The sequence below is a fragment of the Pantherophis guttatus genome, chromosome 1 (assembly GCF_059756535.1).
Source record: "Pantherophis guttatus breed Tessera chromosome 1, ASM5975653v1, whole genome shotgun sequence".
NCBI lineage: Eukaryota > Metazoa > Chordata > Lepidosauria > Squamata > Colubridae > Pantherophis > Pantherophis guttatus.
The window spans coordinates 120,309,420-120,335,410 of NC_142063.1; the positions used below are offsets into that span (position 1 = coordinate 120,309,420).

Here is a 25,991-nt window from a genome sequence, read left to right on the forward strand (position 1 = left end):
AAATAGTTGTCATGGGAGAATAAGCATTCACAAATGCCTACCCCAGTGGAAATGAACACCCAGGAAACATCCATTTGCCAGAAAGCAAATTGTTGAAGTTGCTTCCTGTCATTCATGTCACTTAGTACCCATTTCTGATTTATTTGCTCTAGACAGGCAGAGTCCAACTACTCAACACTTTTAGTTTCTGTGTGGAATCCAAGGGAAATAAAAATAATTCTTTGCCTTGCAATATGCCAGCTTCCTTTTTGACTCTATTTAAAATAAAACAATTTCAAAAGCAGAATGGGGAAAAGAGCCTGATTGGTTGGTGTCTTCAGGCCTTCTGTTACTCACGGATAAGCCCAAGCTTAGAGTAATATGTTATGGTTTGATGTATAGCTTAGGGGCACGTGAATCATGTAAATCGTGGCTTATTCAGGAATTCCTTGAAAAAGTTGTTCAACACTGAAAGAAAAAAAAAATTAGCCCAAACACTATAAATGAGAAGGATAATTAGCTTTTGCACAATAAATTGATTCTACTGGAAAGCCTTCTTATAAAAAGACACCTTGAAAAAAGCATCGAAGTTATAAATGTGAATAAGAGTCACTGGAACTAAACGGAAGTTGCATATAGGTAACAATGGTTGGGTTCAGATTTCATTCTAAATTGTAAATTGTGATTTACCGACTTCAATTCCAAGTTGGCACATTGTGTTAAGCCCAAACCATCCATTGTGGCTTAGAGCAGTGTTTCTCAACCTTGACAGCTTGAAAATGTCTGGACTTCAACTACCAGAATTCCGGGAGTTGAAGTCCACACATCTTCAAGTTGCCAAGATTGTGAAACAATGCTCTAAGCCACAATGGATGGTTTGGGCTTAACACAAATTGTCAATTTAGAATTGAAGTTGGTAAATGTGGACTTGTAGAAGACTGCTACACATGAAAAGGGAAGTTGCAAGAAGATCCATATTGTCTCACTCTCGTTTTTAGGAGGGTTTCACCTCAGGCACAACTTGTACATTCAGTCTGAATATCAGAACCAGGAGTTGCAGCAGGACTGACCATCCTCACGGCTACTTTCCTATTTTCTGATCCAGGTTGTTCTGGTGGCTAAGTTTCAGGGAAAGGGGTAAGTTCTCTTCTCCAGTGCTTATCAAGAGCAAAGGTCCAGTGGGAAATGCATTGCCAAAAAGGGATTACAGAAGTGAATAAATACATTTTTCAGCTTCTTTGTTGTGCATCCCATTTCATAAAGAAGGGTGTTTTTGGAATTTAGATGTAAAATCGAAAGAGATCTCCTCCATTTCATTACAAAAGGAAAACAGGTTTTGTGAATTCAGAACTAAGAATTCTTGCTCCTGCTTAAATACTCCAATTACCCCTTGGCATTCCTGCTTAAAGCTTTTACCTCTCCTGTAGAAACCTCATGGCAACGTTAGATTTCCCCCAAATTGAAATCTCAGTGGGAAAATGCAGTGACCCTCCTGTCCTTTTGTCTTTCACACTAAATATGAAAGCTGCATAGCGTAGCCATCCTGAACAGTCTCTTTCCAACTGTGACTTCCATCGGTCTTCCTTATGATTAAGTCTTTCTCTTCCCCCCACTCCCTTAGATCACTGTGTGAGTTAATTAGTTAAATTACAAAATTGTTGGGTGCCCAGTCAGGAAAGCTCTTGGAATTGTTGCCAATAGCCAGTCTAAAAGCTCATCTGCGAAAGGGTTTTTCTGCTGTGTCAGGACCAGAATCCAAAATGAGAGTGATGATAAACTAATGTGAAGGATTAGGACACACTATTCCCTAAACATCCAGAGCAATGGATGCAAACCTGAGAAGCCTTGGAAGCAAAAAAGGAGATAGCAATAGCACTTAAACTTATATTCCGCTTTACAATGCTTTACAGCCCCCTCTAAGCGGTTTACAGAGTCAGTATACTGCCCCCAACAATCTGGGTCCTCATTTTACCCAGCTTGGAAGGATGGAAGGCTGAGTCAACCTTGAGCCTGGTGAGATTTGAACTGCCAAATTGCAGGCAGAGATGCTGCGTATGTAACAATAGCAATGGAATTAAAAATGGCGGCGGCGGGGGGAAATAAACACTTAGGTTTCATTTAATTTATCCCATTTGATCTTTGAAACACTTCCTGTCATGCAGATATGAGTGGTAGAAGTGAATGCAGAACAATAAAGTATTGTCAACCCAGGTAGTCCTCACATTTAGTGACCGTTCGAAGTGACGGTGGCACTGAAAAAAAGTGACTTATGACTTATGTTTTTTACACTTATGACCATTGCAGCGTCTCAGTGGTGGGATTCAATTTTTTTTTACTACCAGTTCTGTGGGTGTTGCTTGGTGGGCGTGGCTTGGTAGGCGTGGCAGGGGGAAGGATACTGTAAAATCTCCATTCCCACCCCATTCCAGGGGAAGGATACTGTAAAATCTCCATTTCCTCCTAATCAGCTGGGACTCGAGAGGCAGAGAATAGATGGGGGCAGGGCCAGTCAGAGGTGGTATTTACCAGTTCTCTGAACTACTCAAAATTTCTGCTACCAGTTCTCAAGAACTGTTCAGAACCTGCTGAAACCCTCCTCGGGAGCCGGTGTAGTTTTTAGCCTAGAAGAAATTGTGCATCTCTGCTCTTAACTATGGTCTGACATGATGCGCATAAGCCTCAGCCTGGCTTATGTCTTTCTCCTCTTTCAGCATGGTTGCATAGAGGTTATTATTATTTTTTTGCTTCTAGTTAGAATTGAGGTAGCTTTGATTAGTTTAAGATAAGCTAGAACTAAACAACCAATGCAGGGTCATATCGAACCTTGCAACAGCAAGCTGTCTTAACTCCCTAGAAAGCCACTGGGTGAGAAAAAAGATATGACAAGAAGGCAATACAATATATTACCTTGCCACCTTTGCTACAGGTTCCCACACTTGGGAGAAGAAAATCCATTTGCCACAAATATAATATAAGGGGTTGGTGAAATAGACTTCCTGCTGAGATTTGAGTGATGTGCGCTGAAAGCAAAGACAAAATATGTTTGTGATATCTCAAGCATGTAGCATGTGATGTCTATTCCCTGGTGTTTTCTGATGCTTAAAGGTTCTCTATCTCATCCTCTTGATTCTGCTTTTGGCCAGAGATAACCAGGCTTGCAAGGTCTACTTCAATTGTGTGCTAGAACCCACATCATTGATCTGAGCCAGGAAATGAACTCACATAATTATAATGGTGGATTAAGCCATTAAACACTATGACATGGGTTTTTCATCATCTCTATTTGTAACATAGGGTTTACAGTTTACGGATACATGCGAACCAGATTACTATGGTCCATTCAATCACTAGAGTGAAACAAGCCATGTTTTGATGCAATGCAGAAATAGACAGTTTAGTGCCTTGAGAATATACTCAGCCAAGTACATTTTTGGCTCCAGAACTTTTTCAAAAATCCATACCTTCCTTTTATTCCATCAAACTGAAATAATTTCAGAAGACCTGAATTACTTTTTAAAGTTTCTTCTGTTGTTGCTATTGTTAAGCCATTGAAAATTAGAATCTCTTGCTGATGTGTAGCAAAACATTTAGAACTCTAACAATGGATTCCAATTTGCTTTTTCTGCCAGTTCCATTCTAAAGTTATAGTTCTCAGGTTGTAGAAGTAAATATGTAACAAATTACCTCTTTTTTCTCACACACATCCAGTAGCAACTTGATTGTGTCCCCATCAAGTAGGTATGGACTCTAACAATCAGGAACTAGGAATGTAAGAAAAGGCTAGCTCAGATATTTGCATTGTGCTATTCTTCTGCTTGCCATATTAGGCAAAAACTGTAGGAATTAAAATATGCGAGTAGTTGAGACAAACCTGGTACATATGAGGTTCTGCACTAAGGACAGAGAATTTATGACTCTCCAGAATGGCTGATCCAGAGGTTCCAGCATTCCTGATGATTGGCCATATATTGTATTGGGTGAACTGCTGAGAGTTGTGATCCAGCTTTGAAATTCTGAAAGGTCAAAGATTCCCTAATCATGCTGTAGAAAGAAAGAATGCCATCATATTCTTTGCCTACTTGGCCACAAAACCCCATGTGGGCTCGCCACAAATCCATTCCTTGCCCTACTTCACAGAAAATCCTAGCAAATCCAGGGTGTTTAAATTTCCTACAACACTGTTGACATGACTAGTAATTTCCCTCAAGGCCCTAGGCCAGTGATGGTGAATCTTTTCGGCACTGAGTGCCCAAACAGGAACGCCATGCATGTGTGCGCATCAGAGCGCCGGAAACCCGAAGATCAGCTGGCCAGTGTGCGCATGCCTGTTTTTTAGCGTTTTGGGGCTGTTCTCAGGCTGTTTTCAGACAATTTTTTGGTCTGTTTTTTGCCTGAAAAACCGGCCAGAAATGGGCCTGAAACCAGCTCAAAAAATGATCTGTTTTTTGGCTGTCGTTCGGACTATTTTTAGACCATTTTCTGGTGCTCCAGCGCCCGTGAAGACCAGCTGGCCGACATACTGGAAACCAGAAGAGCAGCTGGCGATGGTATGCATGCCCACAGAGAGGACTTTGCGTGCCACCAAAGTCCTCTCTGTTCGCCATCACGGCCCTAGGCATAATAAGGAATTCAGATGACAGCTAGACTCCACTGCTTGATATTATTTGGAGATCAGTTAGTGTTGTGACCCAGGCCCAAGTAGTTAGTATTAAATACAAACAGTTCGAAAACAAACAGACTTTATTAGAACAGCTGAGAATTAACTCATTCTCAGCGTAGTCCAAACTAAATTAAAGCAAATTCTTCAAAACATCATTCCTCAGTTTATCACCGACCTTGGGATAATTAGGCAAACTGCCAAAGGCTTTTCTTGGCAAAAGTTCAGAAGCAGAAGACGCCGACAAGAAATGAATACAGTGAAACAAGAAGCAATTCTCTCAACGTTGTTTTCCGGCAAAAAGGCCAAGAGCCATTGCTGGTCTTTTAAGCCTTATGGGAGGGGCCAACCATCTCTTGGCCCTACTCCTGAGTCGTCCTCTTTGCTTTATCTGCTCCTGCCTTCTGGCAGCTCTTCTCATACGTGCACTAGGAACAGGCTCCTCCTGTTCCTCTGCCTCTCTACTGTCAGCCTCTGGAGGCTCTGAAGTCCGAACATCACTCCCCAATGGCCCTGGCCCCATCTCTGCCTCTGACGCAGAGCCCTCATCCGGGCCTTCCCCAGCCTCCAGGACTAGCCCATGTTCTTCCTCAGCCTCATCGCTGTCCGACTCCGCTGCCAACTCCGCAGGCTGCTGGCGGACCACAACAGTTAGTAGTGCCAGTACGTCAGTGTCTAATAAGCAGGTCTTCCTAAGGATACTGTCCATTTTCTCAGGTCCAATAGGATTAAACTGTTCCCAGACAATCTGGGAAGTCCATAATCCAGGCATCTCCAATGGTCCTGCTCCATGCATGGACTCACATTGAGAATGGATCTGAGAGATTTTATCAGTCAGATGTTCAACAAATTCCTTGGCACGGCCCTGTAAACGATTGTACAAGACCTCCTTCTCAGGTGACCTTGAACAGGGCCATCAGGCAACACTCTGAAAGACATCCTTTGTGCTCGTCTGGTTTCTGCTCCTTACTCACAAGAAATGTGGATCTTTTCCTTGGGATGAACCTTAATCACATTTCTTTGGTCACCTCGCAGCCATGTTCAATTTATGTATTTAGCGAAAGGGGGAACTCAGCTCTGAAAGCTTTAGGTATCAGCCCCAGAGATAAAAAAAAGAGGGGTATCATCTTACAGGCGCTCTTCCCTTCCTCTCCTCTCCCCCCTGCCCCACTGAAGCCAGAGGACCGCTGTGTGTCCTTGGTCAGAGTGCAAAATTAAATTAGTTGGGCCTGAGCTCTCTGGAGACAATAAAGCAAATGGGCCGGGGCTGACAAGGAAGGAGGGGACTTGCCGATGAATTCTTGAGCAATGACTGCGTGAGCCCACAATGGCATTTTCCTGATTAAAGTGCCTGGCAGAGTCATTAGCCAAGTGTTTCTGGAGGTGAGGCCAGGCTGAAGCTGTGACTCCGCTCTGTCAAAAACACTATTAGCTAAGCACTTTTATGGCTGTTGTTGTTGTTGTTATTGTTATTATCTCAACAGTTATTGCTACCGTTAATAGCTTTTTTATTTTAGTACATAGCAAACACATTTCTTGGGGGGGGACGGGTTTGGCACTGTGGCCAAGTTCCTTCTGACTTGTCGTATTTTAAACCACAGAAGCAATTTTTCTTTCCTCTTTGGTAAATTTTACTGACGCGTTTGTCTATTAGCTGCGACGCATTTTGAAGTCTGCCTGCATAATACCAAGGAAGAGATGGTTACAGTGCATGGCAATCAGAACTTTGGTTGTGTAATCATGCAGAAGATGCACAGAAGGGGCTAGTAGAAATTTTATTTTTATTGTTTTTATTGGTTCGATTTATATGCCGCCCTTCTCCGGAGACTCAGGGTGGCTTACAATGCGTTAAGCAATAGCCTTCATACTTTTGTATATACCTGCTTAGTAGGGCTTTTGCCCCCCCCACAAGCGGTGTTCTTTTTTATACAAAATCAGCTTATTGCCCCCACAAACTGGGTCCTCATTTTACCTACCTCGGAAGGATGGAAGGCTGAGTCAACCTTGAGCCTGGTGAGATTCGAACTTGCAGTAATTGCAGGCAGCTGGCAGCTAAGTGCTATTTAACAGCGCTTTAGTCCACTGCTCCACCAGGCTCTATAAATTTGACTGTCGGGGGCTCAAAATCTGAATAGGATTGACCCATTGAGCTCTCCCTCATCCTGGTTGAGTGAGATGATTTACTCTTGATACTAGAGTAACTTCCTAGGACTGTCATAGAGCAGGAGATACACAACGATCCTGGGCTGAAGATGGTGGTGAGTTTCCTTCACTCAAGATCCGGATGATCACCTGCCAGAAAAGTTGTACCAAATCGTGCTTTGAACAAGATTGAACTGAATGGACTTCTAATAGCCTCCCCAATTGCATTATTCTGAAAGATGAGAATGTACAGGTAGTCCTTGTTTAGCAACTGCCTTGTTTAGTGACCACTCATAATTACAATGGTGATGCAAAAGTACCTTCACGGACAAGCCTCACATTTACCCCCTTTGTAGTTGTATAAAGCAAAGGAAAGCTAGGGAAAATAGGAGGAGGAGGCTGCATTAGATATGTTTGCCCCCTTGAGTTATTTATAAAAATAATAAAGGTGGGAAATTAAATAAATTCATTCATTCATTCATTCATTCATTCATTCATTCATTCATTCTCCCTCAGTTTCATTTAGTGGTACTTTGCTTAATGACTAAATTGCTGGTCCAAGCTGTGGTCACTAAATGAGGACATCTGTATAAATACTCCAGGGTGCCTGTTTTCATATTCATGCATGCTATTTCTTGATTTTGCTCAGAAAGTATAGCCTTTCACATACAATACTGGGCCATCATTGACTCTTCCCCCACCACTTAGTACAGTGAACGAACCTATCGTTAACAAACCTATTTATAGATTGAGTTATTCATTATGTGAATATCAGGGTGCCAAGGTATGTTCAATAATTAAAAAAAAACTGGCTTAATTCAGGTTACCAGATCTGAACTGCAAAAATCTGAACCACCACTATGTGACGGCAGAGAGATACAAGAATTTCTTGGGTGCCATCTAGTCGTTCTTTTTCAGATTTTTGTAGCCCAGCTCTAGTAGCTATTAAGGCACATACTGTAGAACAGGGGTGTCAAACGCGAGTTCACTGAGGGCCACATCAGGGTTGTGTTTGACCTTGAGGGGCCAGGGTGGGTGTGGCCAGCTCAACATCACTTGTGTCAGGGGTGCCTGTGGTGGTCCGAGCGCTCTGTCAGCGAAAATGGGCTCCCAAGTTCTGTTTTCAGCTGAAACCCTCCTGAAACCTTCTGTCAGCTAAAATGGAGCTTGGGAAGGCCGTCCGTGGCCCTCCCAAGCTCCATTTTTGCTGGCAGAGGCACCACGGGCCAGTCCTTCGCTGTTTCCAGGGTGGCCCCATGGGCCAGATCTAAACACCCCTGAATCTGGCTCCCGGGCCTTGAGTTTGACACCCCTGCTGTAGAACGAGGGGATGTAAATAAGACCCAACGGTATCGTTTTGAAAGGCAGGGTCATGCTTAACATAACTTTTCATACACTGTCAAAGCCGGTGCAAGCAGGGCAGTCCAACACTGAATACCCTTCTGCTGCTAGAGGTGATCTAGTAAGGAAGTCACTAGTTTAATATTCTGCCTGCATTGGTTTAGCAGGGAACGAGAGGGAAAGATTGAGGTCAGATCTAGCAGTAGTGCAGTGCTGAAGCCAGTAGGTGGCTTTTTCACTAAACTAGCATTTTCTGGCAAGGTAATCAGTAGCATTGATCACTGCAGCTCAATTTAATTCTTAGTGATGGATTTCTTGAAAGATTGGCTCAGTACGATCCTGCTTGGGCCATTCAGATGAATGCAGACCTCTGGCTTTTCCATTGTAAGAATTAACTAGTTGACAGGATAAGATCATGCCAGATGCCAAACCAGAATCCTCACACTGAGAATGGATCACCGTTAGTCTGTTCTCTCTCGGGACTGAAATAAATGTAGAGGGGCCAGGAAATTAAAAACTGTGATCCAGGAAATATCTCCAATTGCATGAATTCACCAAGTCGTTGATATATTTCTTCACAGACCTCCAAGTCTGTCTCTCAATAAGTGGTCAATAAAAGTATCTATAAGGGTTACTAAGAAAATCTAGGTTGGGGAGAGGGGAATAAAGAGTTAAGCGCTCTATAAATACCAAACATTGCTAATATATGCTTTAGTTTATCAGGAAGGCATTTCAGACCCTCTTCTGATTCAACTTATTTGAGCTTGGTGCCTCGCAGATGTGCCAAATTAGCTTTCCCTTCTCAGCCTCATTATCTGAAATTATTAAATTGTTTCTGGCAGCCTCCATATCGTTTAGAGACAGTCCTCTACCTAATCTTAGTTTAAGGCCCCCTGTGGTTCCACTGCACGTGTGAAGCTGGTCTTTTATCTCATGGATTCTACCCCTCAGCAGAAATCGGGCTATACTGAGCACTGTCGCCACACTGACCTTACTGCTTAGAAGGTGCAAAAGGGATAAAGAGCAAAGCTTAAGGTGTAGCTCGGCCAAGCTAATGAATCAAATCAGGCCGAATATTCAGTACTGGATGAGATGACTCACAAAACACAGGACAAACATCTCTTCTCTCCGGCTAGGGAAAAACAGTCGATTGCACAAATGGTAACCATGAAGCCACTTTTGATTTTGGGTGAGGCTCTGTTGAATCTGTATTACAGTATATAGTCTGGTACCCATGGAATGCCTGCATTCTTTCAACTTGTGCTTAGCTTGCCTCTAAGGGTAGAAACACAAGTAGGGAGAACGAAAAAATTCTTCATTCTCTTGTATACAGTAATTTGTCATACAACTATTTCTAAGCTGTAGGAGATTTTTCCCCCCCATCCATCTATCTCTAGCTGTACCAAGGTTAAGCAACTCTTTTAATGAAAGCCAGGATCAAAAATTAGACAGTTCTAAGTTAATGGTAAATGCATCTGTCTATCCTCTCTCTCTCTCTCTCTCTCTCTCTCTCTCTCTCTCTCTCTCTCTCTCTCTCCTTCCCTCCCTCCCTCCCTCTCTCTCTCTCTCTCTCCAGTTTTTAAAAACCAATATCATTTAGCAGGTTTATATATAACATCTCTTTAAAATGCTGCCTTTGGACAAAGCCTAAAACAATAGAAAAGTGGGTTGCCAAATTTCTGCAGCAACAAAAAAATCTCCAGAATCTGTATCTGTACTCAGTAAGTAGTACATAGTGCTTCTAAGAAAGAAGTTAATACTTCTTTGTGTCCAGAATAAAAAAATAATATAGGAAACTTTTGGTAAAGAGAGATGAACTTGGGCATTTATTAAACCAATCTCAAATCTAACTGTGACAGCTTAAATGTTGACTGCAGGTGTAGACACAAAATGCATGCTTAGAGTTGCGTTACAAACATGAGCCAACATATTAATGCATTTGGATCAAAGTAATCCAAATAGAAGTCTGAGAACCATTCCCATTTTAAAGCAAATCCTGAAAAAGCTTCTTGAATAGAAATTTGTTATAGCGTATGATAAATAATCTTTGTGGATTATAGTCCATCAGATACATAAAATATTATCTTCAGCTAAGCGAGTGAGAGGACATTGCAAACAATGAGGTCAGATAAGCTGAACTTCCTTCATAAAAAAATTGCATCTTAATACATTTCTTGATCATTAAAATGCCAGAAGCCTCTGGTGTTTGTTTGTTTTTGCAACAGCAGACTATTATGGCTAGCTAGCCATTTGGAAATAGTTTCTATTTTTTAATGGAAACTTGCAGGGAATACTGTACAATTGTATCGGCAATATCATTGTTTACCAAGGCTTTTATTGATTTATTTACCAGAATTAGGTAGTTTTCCAACTTAATTTACTAGAGCCAGATTTTCACACTTAAGGAATGACAGCATCTGCAGAACCATCTAAGACAAGAGAATACCCAGCCTTTTCCCACTGCTGAGTTAAAGAACTACTTCATATCCTTAAATTGGCAGAAATTACACCCCATGAAATCTGTGTCTCTCTTGCATCTCTTCTAATTCGCTCTTGAATAGTCCTGTTCTGGTTTTGCATGTGCGGCATACGATAAGTAAAGCAATTAGCTGATTATTACTCTGGCATGTTCTCCCCCACTTTTGCACATCACCAGCTGATGGGGAAAAAGATGTGCCTAATGCAGCACTGGCTTTATATATAGACTGTCATCTCTGGGCTCCTTTCTGTGTTCTTCTTCCGACATCCCTTTTCTGTAAAACAAAACCAGCTAGAAAGTCAGACTTGGGTTAACAAAGGTCGCCAAGTCTTCAGCAACACATTGATTTAGGATTTCTGTCTCCTTCCCTTTGTTTAAACAGATGCTGACTTCTAGAAGCCAATATGCTTCAACTGGGAGGATATAGAGGTAGGAAAAAGATGGATCATGTTATCCTTTCAGCCTTCTATTAAACTTGTGAAGGCAAAGAATTAACGCAGTCATGTCATAGCCAGCCAAATAGCCTACCACTGTGATGGCGAACCAGAGGTGGCATGCAGAGCCCTCTCTGTGGGCACGCACGCTGTTGCCAACTGCTCTTCTCGTTTCCAGTGCACACTTGCATGCTGGACAGCTGGTCTTTGTGGGCAGCGGAGTGCCAGAAAATGGCTTGAAAAACAGCCTGAAAACAGCCCGGAAAATGGCCTGAAAAACAGCCAAAAAACAGGCATGTGCATGCCAGCCAGCTGGTCTCCGGGTTTCCAGTGCTCCAGTGAGTGCAAAGACCAGCTGGCTGGTGCGCATGCATGTGCTGGAAACCCGAAGACCAGCTGGCTGGCGCATACATGCGCACTGGCCAGCTGATCTTCGGGTTTCCAGTGCTCCGGCATGCGCAAATGCACATGCATGCACGCACATTCCGGTTTGGGCATTCAGTGCCGAAAAGGTTTGCCGTCACTGGCCTACCACTACAGCCCCATGTCATCCTGATAGACTGCTGGTCCAGTGCTAGAATGTTTGGCTCTTTGGACAGGTAAGAGCAGAAAGGGGAGCTGATGGAGCTGTCAAAGGACTGGAGAAGAGGAGACACACCAGCATCAGACTTAACTAGGAAGCCCCCACTATGATGTCACCTGCCTTTATAGACAAGGTAGATTTTATACACCTTGCAGCTGCTGTTGCACACGCTCAGTTTAAGGGGGAAGAGCAATTCTTTAATTCCCGTCCAGCTAAGGATGACTTAAAGCTGTCTTCATCATGAACTGGAGAGGAGGAGATGAAGGCAGCGTTGTGGGGAACGTGGCAGAAACACATTGATGCCAGGCCTGTGCGTGCTGTGCGAAAAGCCTGATACTGTCTGTCCACCAAGGCTCATGTGATTATAAGGAAAGCTGGGAAGAAACAGTACATTAATTAGGTAATTGTTTTCTTTGGCCTGGAAGAAATTATAACCCCAGCAGGCCTTTTTATTGCAGAGATGGGACTATGCAGAAAACAAATGTAGGGGGAAAAAATGCTTCTGAAGAATATAAATCTCTGCATAACTGCAGAGGCAGCTTGTGGGATCCATCTGATATGGACGTTCTTAAGACAAGAGGGAAGAAGAAGACAAGAAGAAGATGCACACATTCTCTCATTATACAGGGTTCAGGGAAATACAAAATTTGGTTTAATGAAATTGACTAATACTGTTAATACATTGCACCAAACCCACTGTCTAATTAAAAAATTATTGGTGGCGTAGCAACTTGTGAGCATTCAACCTCAGTGGCTTGCAAAGATGGTTTGTGGCTAAATCTAGCTGTTTGAGATATTGGCGAATATCTGTAGCTCTGGTGTAGGATGAGGGTGTAGGTTCATTCTCTGAGCTTGTGGGTTGGTTTCTGAATGTTTTGTTACCAGGCTAGCGGTACCGGTACCAGGCTAACATCTTCAGCGGAACTTTATTGTCAGTGTCCGTGTCCTTCTACTTCTAAGGGCTTTGTGTGATCAGTAGGGCTTTTGATGGAGAAGTCATGTCAGGTGAGGGTCTTGTGGTAGATCTGGTGATAGCAATAGCACTTAGACTTATATACCACTTCATAGTGCTTTTACAGCCCTCTCTAAGCGGTTTACAGAGTCAGCATATTGCTCCCAGCAATCCAGGTCCTCATTTTACCCACCTCGGAAGGATGGAAGGCTGAGTGAACCTTGAGTCTGGTGAGATTCGAACTGCCAAATTACAGGCAGCCAGCAGTCAGCAGTCCTGCATTCGTTAACCACTGCGCCACTGTGGCTCATGGGTTTTGTGATGGGTCAGGTGTAGGTCACGTCAAGTGAGGGCCTTGTGATGGGCCTTGTGATGGAGAATGAACCTAGGTATATATCTACATCCTTTTCTGATTGCACTAAGAACAGGAAGTCTTGAGTTCAAATCTACTCTCAACCATGGAATTTTGCTGGATGACCGAGCCAGTCACTCTGTCTTAGTTCAGACCTCCTCAGATCTGTTGTGCAGATAATTCTGGAGGAAACAGGTGCTTTAGCTCCTGGACAAAAGCACAACAAAAGCAAACTAGAGGCCTCTAGTTTAAAACCATTTAGTTTTAAAGATAATCTGAAAAAGTGATTGGTGCGTCTCATCCTAGACAGCTTCTCCCAAGTCCTTCAACACATTGAAGTTACCTATACATTTTCACTATGGAGATTCTCAGTCATCCAGGTCATGGTTGTCCCAAAGGTGCTTTTTCAAGAGGCAACTGGACTTTCTGGTTTTTCTTTGAAGATGTTTCGCTTCTCATCCTACAAGCTTCTTCAGAGCCAAAGAAGCTTCTTGGATGAAAGCGAAACATCTTCAAAGAAAAACTATATATTTTTACTTCTGGGAGAATTGGGAGGGGAGATGAGGTCAGGAAGGAGCTGCTGCATCTTCCTGTGGAAATCTATATTAATGACCAGTTTGGGGCAGTTTTGCAGGGTGATGGAGAAGATGAGCAGGTTGAACCCAAGGGCAGGGTAAAATGTGTCATCAGTTTGGAGTGGTTGCATTCCCATGAGACCCGGTGAATTCCAGTGACCCTTATTTAGTGCCAATTTAGCTTGACCGTTAGTAGATCAGATTCTTCTGCATAGGCATGTAATAAACTTTTAGTGCTTTGAATTCAACTCCTCTTCCTGGTTACTTGTGCCTGACAGATGAAGACCCTATAATTTGCAGCATTCTGTAGTTTGGGACCTGGCGACTTTAAGCAAACAAGGTCCCTCTTTTTAGATACTCATGGCCTCTTTCTTGCTAATCTCAAAGGAGTTTCTCCCCTTGAGTTTTCAGAAAGGAGAGAGCATTCACCAAGGGCTCCTGCATACTTGTCTGGTTACATTCTTCTCTAGTATGGATATTAGCTGCTGCAGCAGCAATCCCTAGGTTTAAAAAAAGAAAAGAAAAGCTTGCACTGATGCAGGCTGAGAGATGAATGTTGCTGCATTTAGTATGAGTCTCAGGTAACTGTGTAGAAATCCCGTTACAGAAACAGGATTTCTCCTAGCAACCAGGATGTGGTTCCATTCCCACCCGCCTGAAACCCAGTTCCTCAAACTAGGTACCCCACATTCTCCAAGAACAAGAGGGAGAAAGGTTTTAACCTTCTGGGTTTTCTGGGGAAGTTCTCTTTCTCTTACCTCTTGGTCTTGCCTACTGTTACATTTGCCAGACTTATCTCTTTCCCAAAGTGAAGGCTCCACCTGCTTGGACCATATAGGCCCTTCTTCAGAAGCCAAAACTGAGCATAAGCATTTGTGTACAGGAGGGGGCTGATGGTCCTGTTCATCCACTCACTGATGTACCCTCGCAAGGGTTGAGGGCAGTGGTGGGATTCAGCCAGTTCGCACCTATTTGGGAGAACTGGTTGTTAACTTTCTAAGCAGTTCGGAGAACTGTTTGTTGGAAGAAATCTTATTTTGTTTTTTTCCACTTTACAGGGCTAATCCTGTAAGGAAGGCAAGAAGGAAACATTCTGGTGTTGTTTCTAGTCTAATCTTTATTGCCCTGCTTACAGAAACTGCCTCTCTGGTTAACCCTTATTACATTGTAACAGTTAAGGTGAAGCCCCCATTGAGTGAGTGACATTGAGTTGGCCATGTCCACAAGGTCACATGACCACCGTGTGGGCATCATTAGGGCAGAGAACCGGTCGAGGGCTGCTGTTTTTATAGAACAAGCATCTCCCTGGCCAGGTCACCAGCCCTTGGTGAAGAGTGGCAGTCAGATCAACAGAGAAAGAAAGGTGACAGGAACTGGGCATAAAGTTTCCCACGCCCCTTGACCAGTGGGCCCCTTTAAGAAAAGTTTTTTGATGGGTCGATTGATGGGAGATGATTCGAGGGAGACCATCGAAGGCAACGCGGGGTGGGGGGTAGGTTTGATTTTATCTGTCCGTCCGAGCACGGCGGGGGTGGGGGAAGGGAAGGTGCGCAAAGGGGTGTGAGCGACCGCGCGTGGCGTTATTGAAATCCAGGGGCAAAGGGAGCCGAAAGGGGCTGAGGATGATTGATTAGCTCAGCCCCGCGGGACGGCCAAGCCAAGCTAAGCCAAGCCTCAGAATCTATTAGGATGAACGCGAGATGGGGGCGGAGGAGAGATGCTGCTCTCCTCCGCCCGAGGCCGATAACGCAGCTGGACTCCACTGTCCTTCGCGGTCCGGTTGAGCGTCAAGGCAGGTCCAGGTTCGCGGCTGCGGCACGTGCTTCTCCGCCTCCCGCCCTCCTCTTCCCCCCACCACCTTGCGCTGCCCGGAGTGCAGCCCGGCTGGCTGAAAGGAGCTGATCCAGCCCGGCGTCCTCCTCTCCCTCTCACACACACACACACACGCACTGCGGGGCTTGAAGTGGCCGCGCCATCGGTTGCCGTCGCCGCTGCCGGACGGCGGAGGGCGGCAAGGAAAGAGAAGGAGGGGGCGGTGTCGTCGGCTCCGGCACAGCGCTCAGGAGGGCGGGAAGCCGCGCTCGGCGTGTCAAGGCTGCGGAGGGGATCCATCGGGCCAGCGCCGCCGCCGCCGTTGCGCCCAAAGGATCCGCAGAAGCCCTCGCTGTCTTTTCCTCTGGCACCGCGGCGCGCAGCGCTCTGCAGAGGCTTGGGATCCAGAAAACGAGCGGGAACGCTGCGCTGCTGCAGCAACGGGACCAGCAGCGGTTTCCCGCCAGCTTCTTTCTTGTCTCTCTCTCCTACCCCCACCTCACTCTACCTCCCAGGCTGGAAAGACCCCCTTGCAGAAGTCACGCAGCCGTGCGCCCCCTACACACACACACACAAACGCACAAACCCCTTGAAGGGACAGGAAAACGAAAGGGGATTCCCACTCAGGAGCGAAGCGGGATCCTAGCTGCCCAGCAGCTGCTGCTGCAACGATGACGCGCCTGAGCTGGTGTTTTGCTTCCCTGATCCGCTGGGGAAAATACTTCTTCTCCTGCCTCCTGCCCCTGCGTTTCTGCCTGCACCGGGAGGTAAGAGAGCAGCAGGGCCCGGAAAGCGCGGGGTGTGTGTGTGTGGGTGTGAATGGGAAGCGGGATGGCCTCAAAAAGAGCGGCGAGGAAACAGCGGCCAAAAGCGGTGCGCCTTTCGGATTGCTCCGGCTTCTCCCACCGCTGAGCCTGGGCTCGCGCCTCTTGCCCGGTTGTGGCTTCATTTGCGCCTGTTTCTCTCCCTCCCCCCTCCCCCCTCAAGTTTTCAGCCCTCCCTCTCCCCCTCCCCTCCCCACGGCCCGGTCATCTTTATGGATCATAAACTGTCCTTCTCCCGAATTAACGACCCACGTGCGGCGCCAATCTCTCGCATGGACGCACAAGCGCCCCGCGCTTGTCCTGCTGGCGGGCGCACAGACTGCAGAAGCCTCGCGTTGAGCCGCGGACAGAAGCGCGGCACGCACAGCGTCCCTCTCTTATTCACGCCGGGCGGGGAGGGGTGGGGGTGGGGTGAGGTGGGGGAAAGCTCCTGCTGCCTCCTTCCTTCCGCATACTCAGAAATGCGATGTTCTTCGGCTTCTAGCGCGGACGCCAGCGGCCGCAGGTCCGTCTACACGCCTCACGAAAAAGAGAGAAAGAAAGAAAAGGTCCCCAAGACATCGACATCTCTCTTGCCCTACTTCTACAAGAGTCCCTGGCGTCTCACAGTCTTCCTCCAAGTGTAGTTGTCCAGCTGTGGTGGGTTATAGTTCCCCATCCCCGGGCTGTAAGGAATGGTGATGAAGGCACAAACGAGGCCTTTGGGAAAAGGGTGGTATGTACGACAGCCGGACTAAGGAGAATTGTGTGTTTCCTTACCTATCTGCCTCTAAGGTTGCTCCAAGGGCCTGTTTCGTTCAACCTTACTTGGTTCTCAGGTACTTTCGGCCTTCCTTGGTTCCCTCTCTAGAAAGTCATCAGTAAGGGATGAAGAAGGATAAGGCTACTGTAAGAATGACTGCAAGAACTTTTCTGCTGCATTATGGGGCAGGCCCTGTACAAGAGGCAAATGGTTAAATCTTGCAAAGGTAGCTCTATCCCTCTCTGGGTAGCTTTTCTGAATATGAAGCTCTTCTAAAACACATTGCAGTCCTGGATCTCTTGATCCGTGCCATTTCTGCTCTCATGAATGCCTTCTGTCCATCCGGGGCCAACTGGAGAATATCCCTCTCCACTGCACCTTACCTGCTACGAGAGTCTTTTGGAGGCAGAGTAAGAGTTGGCATCTGCTTTTAAAAAATCAGCCTTTGATTGTTTCAGATTTTAAGAGAACAACTGGATTTGGTAGTCCCAAAGTTAGGGCCATTTGGGAGGAATGGTCATGCTTCCTACAAGATACCTGATCTGGAGAAAGAACAGATCTGAACAGGTTCAGAAGCTCATGTGGTTCTTGGCATGAAACGATACTGAGAAAGCATGGGGGGGGGGGAAAGAATTTCTTTGGAATGATTCCCCAAAGCTCGGTAAAATGCAGAAAAGAAGCTCAGTCAGCAAAATCATGTCAGTGTTCCTTTGTGTTCCTCTGTCTTCCTGACTTGCCCTCCTCTGATACCCTGTCATGAAGGAGGGAGAAATTTATTTCCCACTTTCTCACTGACATCCGTATCTGGACTATGGGATGGTTAGTTAAGATGCTCCTGTCCATGGTTCCACTGAGATCCTTCATCCTGCAGCCTATATCAATGGGGAAAGAAAATAAGTATTTCTTGTTTTCTTTATACTTTTAAGGCATCTTCTGGAATTCATAACTTTATGCCTTTTAGGGCATCTTTTGGAAGGGATCTTAAGGATATTTAAAATTGTGGGGGCCTCATCACCGGAGGTTTTTAAGAAGAGACTGGACAGCACTTGTCTGAAATGGTATAGGATCTCCTGCTTTAGCAGGGTGCAGGCCTCCAAGGTCCTGTTCTATTCTATTCTATTCTATTCTATTCTATTCTATTCTATTCTATTCTATTCTATTCTATTCTATTCTATTCTATTCTATTCTATTCCTATTCCTATTCCTATTCCTATTCCTATTCCTATTCCTATTCCTATTCCTATTCCTATTTCTATTCCTATTCCTATTCCTATTCCTATTCCCATTCCTATTCCCATTCCATTCCATTCTATTTTCTATTTATTTTCTATATTCTATTCTATTCTATTCTATTCTATTCTATTCTATTCTATTCTATTCTGTTCTGTTCTGTTCTGTTCTGTTCTGTTCTGTTCTGTTCTGTTCTGTTCTGTTCTACTCTACTCTACTCTACTCTACTCTACTCTACTCTACTCTACTCTACTCTACTCTACTCTACTCTACTCTACTCTACTCTACTCTACTCTACTCTACTCTACTCTATTCTATTCTATTCTATTCTATTCTATTCTATTCTATTCTATTCTATTCTATTCTATTTCCATTCCATTCCATTCTTCTAAACATCTTGGTTTTGGAACTCATCTGGCTTGCCTTTGTTAGCTACCCAAAATCTCTCTCCCCTAAAGGCTGAATTCCCTGATAAAGAAGTTTTTTCCCCCCCACATTAGAAGTGCTTAAGTCATGCAACTTGTTGGGGCTCTGAGAAACCCAATGGTTGATCCATCAGTCCTGAATATGAGAGACCAAGGAGATTTAGGAGCTGTAGTCTTGCTGGGGAATATGGTCCTTGACTTACAACCATTCGGTTAGTGGCATTTGAAGCTACAATGGGACTGAAAAAAGTGACTTATAACCGATTCTCATACTTAACGACTATTGCAGCATTCCCATAGTCATGTGATAAAATTTGGGTGCTTGGCAACTAACATGTATTTATTACAGTTGCACTGTCCTAGACAGCCACTGCCACGTGATCACCAGCTTCCAACAAACAAGGTCAATGGAGGAAGTCATATTTGCTTAATGACTGCATGTTTCACTTAACAACTGTGGTCATTTGCATAAAATGGAGCAAAACTGACTTAACACTTCTCACGCTCACTTCTGTTTGCCTTGCTTAGCAACAGAAATTTTGGGCTCACTCGTGATGGTAAGTTGAGCATTACCTGAACCATTATATTTTATTAAATTACCTAAGTTGTAGGTGTAAAACCCACTACATCATAAATTTACGGCAAGACCGTAAACTGTACAGTAAAAGAAACCAGAGTCCTGTCAAAGTGGAGCAGGAATTCTGAATCCTATGATCAGAATAAAATTAATAAATTAATCAAATTCTTGTTTTGCATAATTTCTGCATCTAAGAAGGCGGAACAATTTAAATTGCCTTTTAGCAATCTGAACCCTATTCAGCTTCTGTACTATGGTCAAGAGAGCAAAAGCTAACTTTGGTATCTTGCATCCTTTCCAAGCAGTCTTCTCTCTGAAGACCTAAAATGTGCTCAGCCATGTTAACCATAGCCGAATTGGGCTATAGATTCCAGTCCTAGCTAAGTAGAGAAACTCACTCATATTAATGGTTAACACCTGTAACCAACACTGAAATATGATTCTGTGGCATGAGTTGGCATGCAAACCTGCTGGTTCTTAATAATTTCACCAGTTATATGGGAATCATTTTAAATCTATCCCAGGCTTCATGTTCCCAATCACCAGTGCATTTTGGGGCCATTCTTAATGCCACCCCTTAACCCCTAGAAATTCTCATGAATAAAATCTGAGACTCAATTTGAAACATTAACAACAGTCTATTCATTTGCTCAATGAGCAATGAGTTCTGAAACATCAGATTTTGTGTGGGTTTCCAAATTATGCCTTTAAAATGCACTGCAGTTGTGAAATTACATAAAATCATGCTGGTTGCAAAAGGCCATTTGCTGTGCAATAAACAGGCTGTTATTATTGTGTTTAGGGAATTAAAATCTCAGCTAGCACAGCTGTTATTGGGAAAACATATGTTTCCAGCAGTCAGGATGTAATACGTTGTTCTTAAGATGCAATTTTCCTTCTTTTCCTAATGGCTATGTCTTTTGCATTAGTAAATGCCCTGTGGAAGTCATTGGTTAAGCATCACAAATACTATTGGATAATGCCCGTGACATCACTGCTGATGTAAAATACATTTCTCTATTTTCCTCCTCACATTTTATGGTCCTAAGACATGCAGAAACCCAAATACATTAAATTCCTTAGAAAAATATTTCATTTTAAAGAACAAAAGTCCCAGAGCTCAGTAAAAAGCTACTTCCCCTGCAGCATTACCCATGAATAGAATTTGATATCAACTTTTCTTAAACTTATTTTCTGCAAACCATACCTCTGGTTTTGGCGACGCATCCGTAGGAGTTTGATCAGATCAAGAATAGCTTTATTTCTCCTCTTTTGAAAACCCCTGAATGGCGGCATGGATTTCATGGAGTTAGGAAACATTTTTATTCTGACAAGAGGCAGGTTAGGTTACGATAAGAGAGAATGACTGCCCCAAGGTCAACCAGCAAGTGGTGAGCTTGAGCTGATATTTGGAAACTGGTATGAGCCTCCATCCAATGCAGCATAACGTTGGTTCTTAGCCTACGAGAAAAGCTGCAGTTCTCTGCATACTTTCTTGAAAGTAAGAGCTGCTGAGAACAGAAGACTCTGAAGTAAAAATGCTTAGGAATCATCATCATCTTCTTTTAATGACCCCGTAATCCCTTGCTGGGTGGACTCTGGGCAACTGAATGGAGCTGAGTGTTTACTGGCCAGATGCCCTTCCTGTTGCTAATGCGGAATTCACAGCAGATATATTCTCATTGTGCCCAGGAGAGAAATATCTGCCTTTACCTAGAATTGAACTCACAGCCTCCTGATTGTGAGGCGACAGCTCCACCTCTAGGCCACCGCACCACTCTAAAGATGCTTAGGAGTGGCTTGGGAAAATAGAAATTTGGGGGATTTTTTGGGGTGTGTGTGTGTCCATATGAACATGTGCAAAAACTAATTTGGTGCATCCTTTAAAAAGCAGAGAGCTCTACAGTTTTTGAACCATTAACATTTCAGAAGATTTGATTTAGTAGCACCCTTCTCGGTAGAGGTTGAGAGGGATCTGTAAATGCTAAAAGGTTGGGCAGAAGTCATTTGGATCCATGTGAAGGACAGCCAGGGTGGCTTAGGATGGGGGACTGAGAATCTAACATGCAACGATAGCAGCATCCTATCTGACCATTTTGGGAGACAAGATATGAGGCTGCGTTGATTATTGGCCTGATCCAAGTAGGTTGGCTTTCAGGCAGTGGGCTAAAAGTGAGGAACATGATGGAAACAAAGAGGGAAGAATTGTTCAGAACAAACCATTATGGCACAACCCAGGGACCAGCTTTGCCCTCATTCTTTTTGCCCTTGCAGGAACCTTTAATGATACAATGGTTTGTCTTTCAACTGAATGAAGCTGAACTGAACTGAACAAAGAAGAGATGCTTTGCATCTCTGTCACTTTGTATCCTAGTTTCCCTGCATTGGCTCTTTTCATCCTGATGATTAGCTCTTTCCTCTGCTTGCCTTGTATGGAATCCAAGTCAGGGACTGTATTGTATCTTTGCTATAGATCATCTGCTCTCCATCACCAATGATATTCCAGAAGACCAGAGGGTTGGGGGAGAATGGGTGTTTGTATAGGAAGTGTTTGTATTGTAAGCACCAGCTTTTGGAAAGGGATATCTTCGAGAGAGTTTGGGAGAGCTGTGGACTTCTCCGTGCAGAGTCTTGTTAGGTGATGGCTAACAGCAAGTTCTGCAATTACCGTACTGTAGAATCACAAAGTTTTAGTTGCAAATTGTGTAGAGAAGGGAAAGACATCAGCTCTGGCCCTTTGCTGCACTGAGGCCTCGGAGAGGATATTAGACCTCAACATTTATTTTACAGCAAAACTAGGAAATGGCTTGCAGGATATACATAGCTACCCTGTAAATTTGCTGCAATGACTCCAGTGTAGTGCTGATCATGGCAGCTACAGTAGTGTGACTTGTAAGAATGACAGTTTCCTCAGACCATGTTCTCTTCGGTGCTCTTCCGAGTGTTGCTGTTGCCAATTAGATCTGCTAAGGACCCATTTATGTAAGTGGCTGAAGGTCGAAAGCACTCTCACTGATGAAGGGATTAAAGATTGAAGGCCCTCTCAGATCCAGAGACTGTCTGGATTCCCTACCTATAATGTCCCACCCATTACGCATTTGTGGTTTTTTTTTTTTTTCATCATCTCCTTAAAAAAAAACCAACACCATTTATTTTAAAGGAATGTCATTTTCCAGCATTGACTGGACATCTACTTCCGCCCTTTCCAGCCAAAAGGTTTGAAATTATAGTTTAGGTAATATCCAGAATGCCACAGGTTTCTCATGGCTTTCATTAGATTACATACTTAGAAAATACAGTGCCTTTCAGATTAAACCCTTTCCAGAGGCTGAGCATGTATAAACTGCTAAGTGGCTGATGGAGTTTGGATGTCTATCACAGGCAACCTTTTCTACAACCAGAAATTAGGGGTTTTTTCCCTTGGATTGTTTTCAGAGAGGAGACAGTTCATGTGAACCCATTTATGGATTGTTATTTCTTCTCAAATCGTACATGATCATGCACATCCCCTCAAAGGGTTATTTATTTATCAATTATTCCTATGGCCATCCATCTCAAACAAGTAACTCCAGGTGATTGAGAAGTTGTGTTAACTTGCTTCTCGGAAAGCATTTAGATTTGCGAACAGGATTTATATAAACTCATTGTAAGCAATATCCAGCATCTAGTTATAAGAACAATTATAAGGAGAGGTTGGCATCAGAACTGGGGGTATCTGGAATTAAAGTGGTCTGATTTGGAAAATCCAGGGATCATCTGAATCAAAGTGTTGCCCCTTTGAAATCAGGTTTCATTTGAACCATTATAGAACTTCAATAATTTGGTAGAGCACAAAGATACAGGCAGGGTTTTCTGCAAAAAGTGATTGTTTTCTTCCCAGGATTTCCAAGGAACAAAGACTCTAGAAAGGGAAATGAGACCAAGCAATGTTAAACAGGAGGAGTTTTGTCGGGTGAAATCTAAAATTTTTCTTTATCGGTTCTGTGGGCGTGGCTTGGTGGGCGTGGCAGGGGAAGGATACTGCAAAATCTCCATTCCCACCCCACTCCAGGGAAGGATACTGCAAAATCCCCATTCCCTCCCCACTCCTGGGGGAAGGTTATTACAAAATCTCCACTCCCACCCCACTCTGGAGCCAGCCAGAGGTGGTATTTGCCAGTTCTCTGAACTACTCAAAATTTCCGCTACCGGTTCTCCAGAACCTGTCAGAACCTGATGGATTTCACCCCTGAGTTTTGTGGCTATCAGCTCTAGCTTCTAATCATAACAAGTGATTTTACTGGATTCTCCAATTATAGTGCTTGATGGGAAAGATGTCAATGTATTGTTTATTTCTAGTTAGAGTTAATAGCAGATAACAAGATGCAGATTTCTGAATCAAGATTCAGAACTCAAGTCAACAGGGAAGGCTTGAATCAAATTGAAATTGAACTATTTTTATTTTAATTGCTCAGTGTGGTCCAAATCAACCTTTTGTATGCCTAGTCACAACTGGTGGGCCCCAGAGCATAATGGAGTTTATAGATGATTAACACAGCGCATCTTTGTAGTCCAGCGAGGAGAGGATTATAGGCCAATTTGGTAAACCCAGTAAAATAAGCTTTTTTTTTTTTTTTGCAAGCCTGATTTGGAGACTGAATTGAAGAACTATCCATGGTCTGGCCATCCTTCATGGAATTAATGATCTTATACAGTTAGTCCTCGACTTACCACCATTTGTTTAGCAACTGTTGAAAGTTGTTATGATAATAACAACAGCACTTAGACTTCTATACCGCTTCACAGTGCTTTACAGCACTCTCTAAGCGGTTTGGAGCGTCAGCATGTTGCCCCCGACAATGCTGACAAAAAGTGACTAACAATCATTGCAGCATCTGCCTGGTCACATGATCAAAATTTGGGTGCCTGGCAACCGGCATATATTTACGATGGTTGCAAGTTCCCAGCATCACAATAATCACCGTTCGTGACTTTCCCGGCTGGCTTTTGACAAGCAAAGTCAATGGGAGAAGACGGATTTGCTTAATGATTGGGTGTCCCAAAGGTGCTTAACTAGAAAATCCAGTTGCCTCTTGAAAAAAGCACCTTTGGGACAACCGTGACCTGGATGGCTGAGAATCTCCAGAGACATTTAATGATGGGGTGATTCACTTAACAACCCTGGTGATTTGCTTAATGACTGTGGCAAAAAAAAAATCATAAAATTGGATGTGTGATATACTTAATGACCATCTCATATAGTTTTGGAAGTACTGGTCCCAATTGTTGCCATAAGTGGAGGAATACCTGTAGTTCAAATGATAGGAAGGACTCTAGTGGCTTAATGACTTATGTGCAGCCCCTTTGATTTTGGCTATCCGCCTTTCCTGTCCTTTAATTATCTACTTTGTGCTCCTTTGTGGATCCGCTGCCAAGCAGGATTAGCATCAGAACTTGGCTTCAGCACCTTGCTTGGAACAGGTATCTTTGCTTACGTGATTCCCCTGAATGGATGACAGTCGATAATTGCTCACTTATTTGGCCATGTGCCTGGGATCTCCTGAAGGGAAGGTGGTGGGGAAAAGGACCAGTGTTTATCTTGTTACTGTCACTGGCTTTTAATTCAAAATCACAGCAGAGTGCATTTGCATACATGACATCGTTGATTTGTACTCCTGTGGCACATCTGGTCCTAGGGCTAGTTAATGCTTCTCTACCGCAGATTCCCAACTGCATTGCCATCTCCGGGGTGACATTTTCCTTCCTTCTGCTTTATTCTCCGACATATTCCACTTCTTTCTGTAAACCCAACTTTCTCCTGTGTTTTTATTTCCCCTCCCACAAAGTCATGTTCTGTGCAGGAAATTAAAAACACCGTCACTATCAACCACAACTTCCGTGCTTCTTCAAGGGGACCCTACATTATCTCTTGGAGCTCCTGCTTGCAATCTGCTGGCATCTTAGAACTCAGGCAATTTGCAGTGAAACTATTCTTAGTATGGAATGACTAAGGTTGTCATTAGGTGACAAAGTAATCAAGTGAAGATTACCAAGCCATGCCATGGAGGGGGTAAAAACACGAATATCACAACCAGGAGAGGAGGGCAGGTATTGTACAATCATTCTGTGCAGATTACAGAACATTTTTTTTCTGAACAAGGAACATCCAGTTTTGGAAAAGGTGCTTACCTTGCCATTATCTTGATTCCTTCTGCCTCTTTTGTAGAACGTGGCTTGGCATGCTTGCTTGACTTACCTGGGAACTCTTTGCTTGGCTGGTGCTTTTACGTGTACCTGTCTTAATTATGGTCCAGATTCTCTCAGCTAAGGGGTGTGCAGTAGATCAAAGCATGAATGAGCCTCTTTAGTGAAAAGGATAGGATTAGATAACTGTTTTATGTCTTTTAAGCCCACAAACATCAGAAGGATGAAGGAGCTTGGGAAGACTAGAGCTGTGTATAAAAGCAAAACCCAGATAAGATGGATATCCTGGTCCAGATGCCCTGAACATGTAGTAGTTTGGGGACAGGAAATCTGTTGTCTACTTTGCAAGAATGTGGACAGGAACTTATATACAGTAGTAAGTGGATATAGAAAGATGCTGACATATCTTCTTCATCCTCAATAGCCAGGGAGGCTGAAAAGCTGGCTAGGACACAGAGGCTGATGAAATATCTATGACCCCATGTATTGAATGCTCTTATCAGGGCACAGGATGAATAAAGCCAGGCTGAGGATGATTCCTTATAAAGGAGCTTGCATATCTTATAATAATTCCCACCAGTAAATTCAGTCTTAAATTCTGCTGCATACTTCAGCTGGGCAGTGTTGGATTCAAAGGCAAAATCATGCAGGGGACTCGCCCAGAAAAAAGATGCTTTTGGTTTAAGGCAGTGGTTCCCAACCTT

The 25,991-nt window shown here is 43.8% G+C and overlaps 1 protein-coding gene across 11 annotated transcripts in view; it reads left to right on the forward strand.

Annotated features, from left to right (window-relative positions):
* TNS1 (tensin 1) overlaps window positions 1-25,991 on the forward strand; it is a 398,798-nt gene that overhangs the window by 27,164 nt on the left and 345,643 nt on the right. For 2 of the 11 annotated variants that reach the window (XM_087881675.1, XM_087881697.1), the window contains exon 1: window positions 15,356-16,073. The exons of the other annotated variants lie outside the window; for them this stretch is intronic. In XM_087881675.1, coding sequence (XP_087737801.1) covers window positions 15,978-16,073 — 96 coding nt within the window. In that variant the 5' untranslated portion in view covers window positions 15,356-15,977. Of the gene's footprint in view, window positions 1-15,355; window positions 16,074-25,991 lie in introns of those variants that run through there. 11 annotated transcript variants of the gene reach the window in all.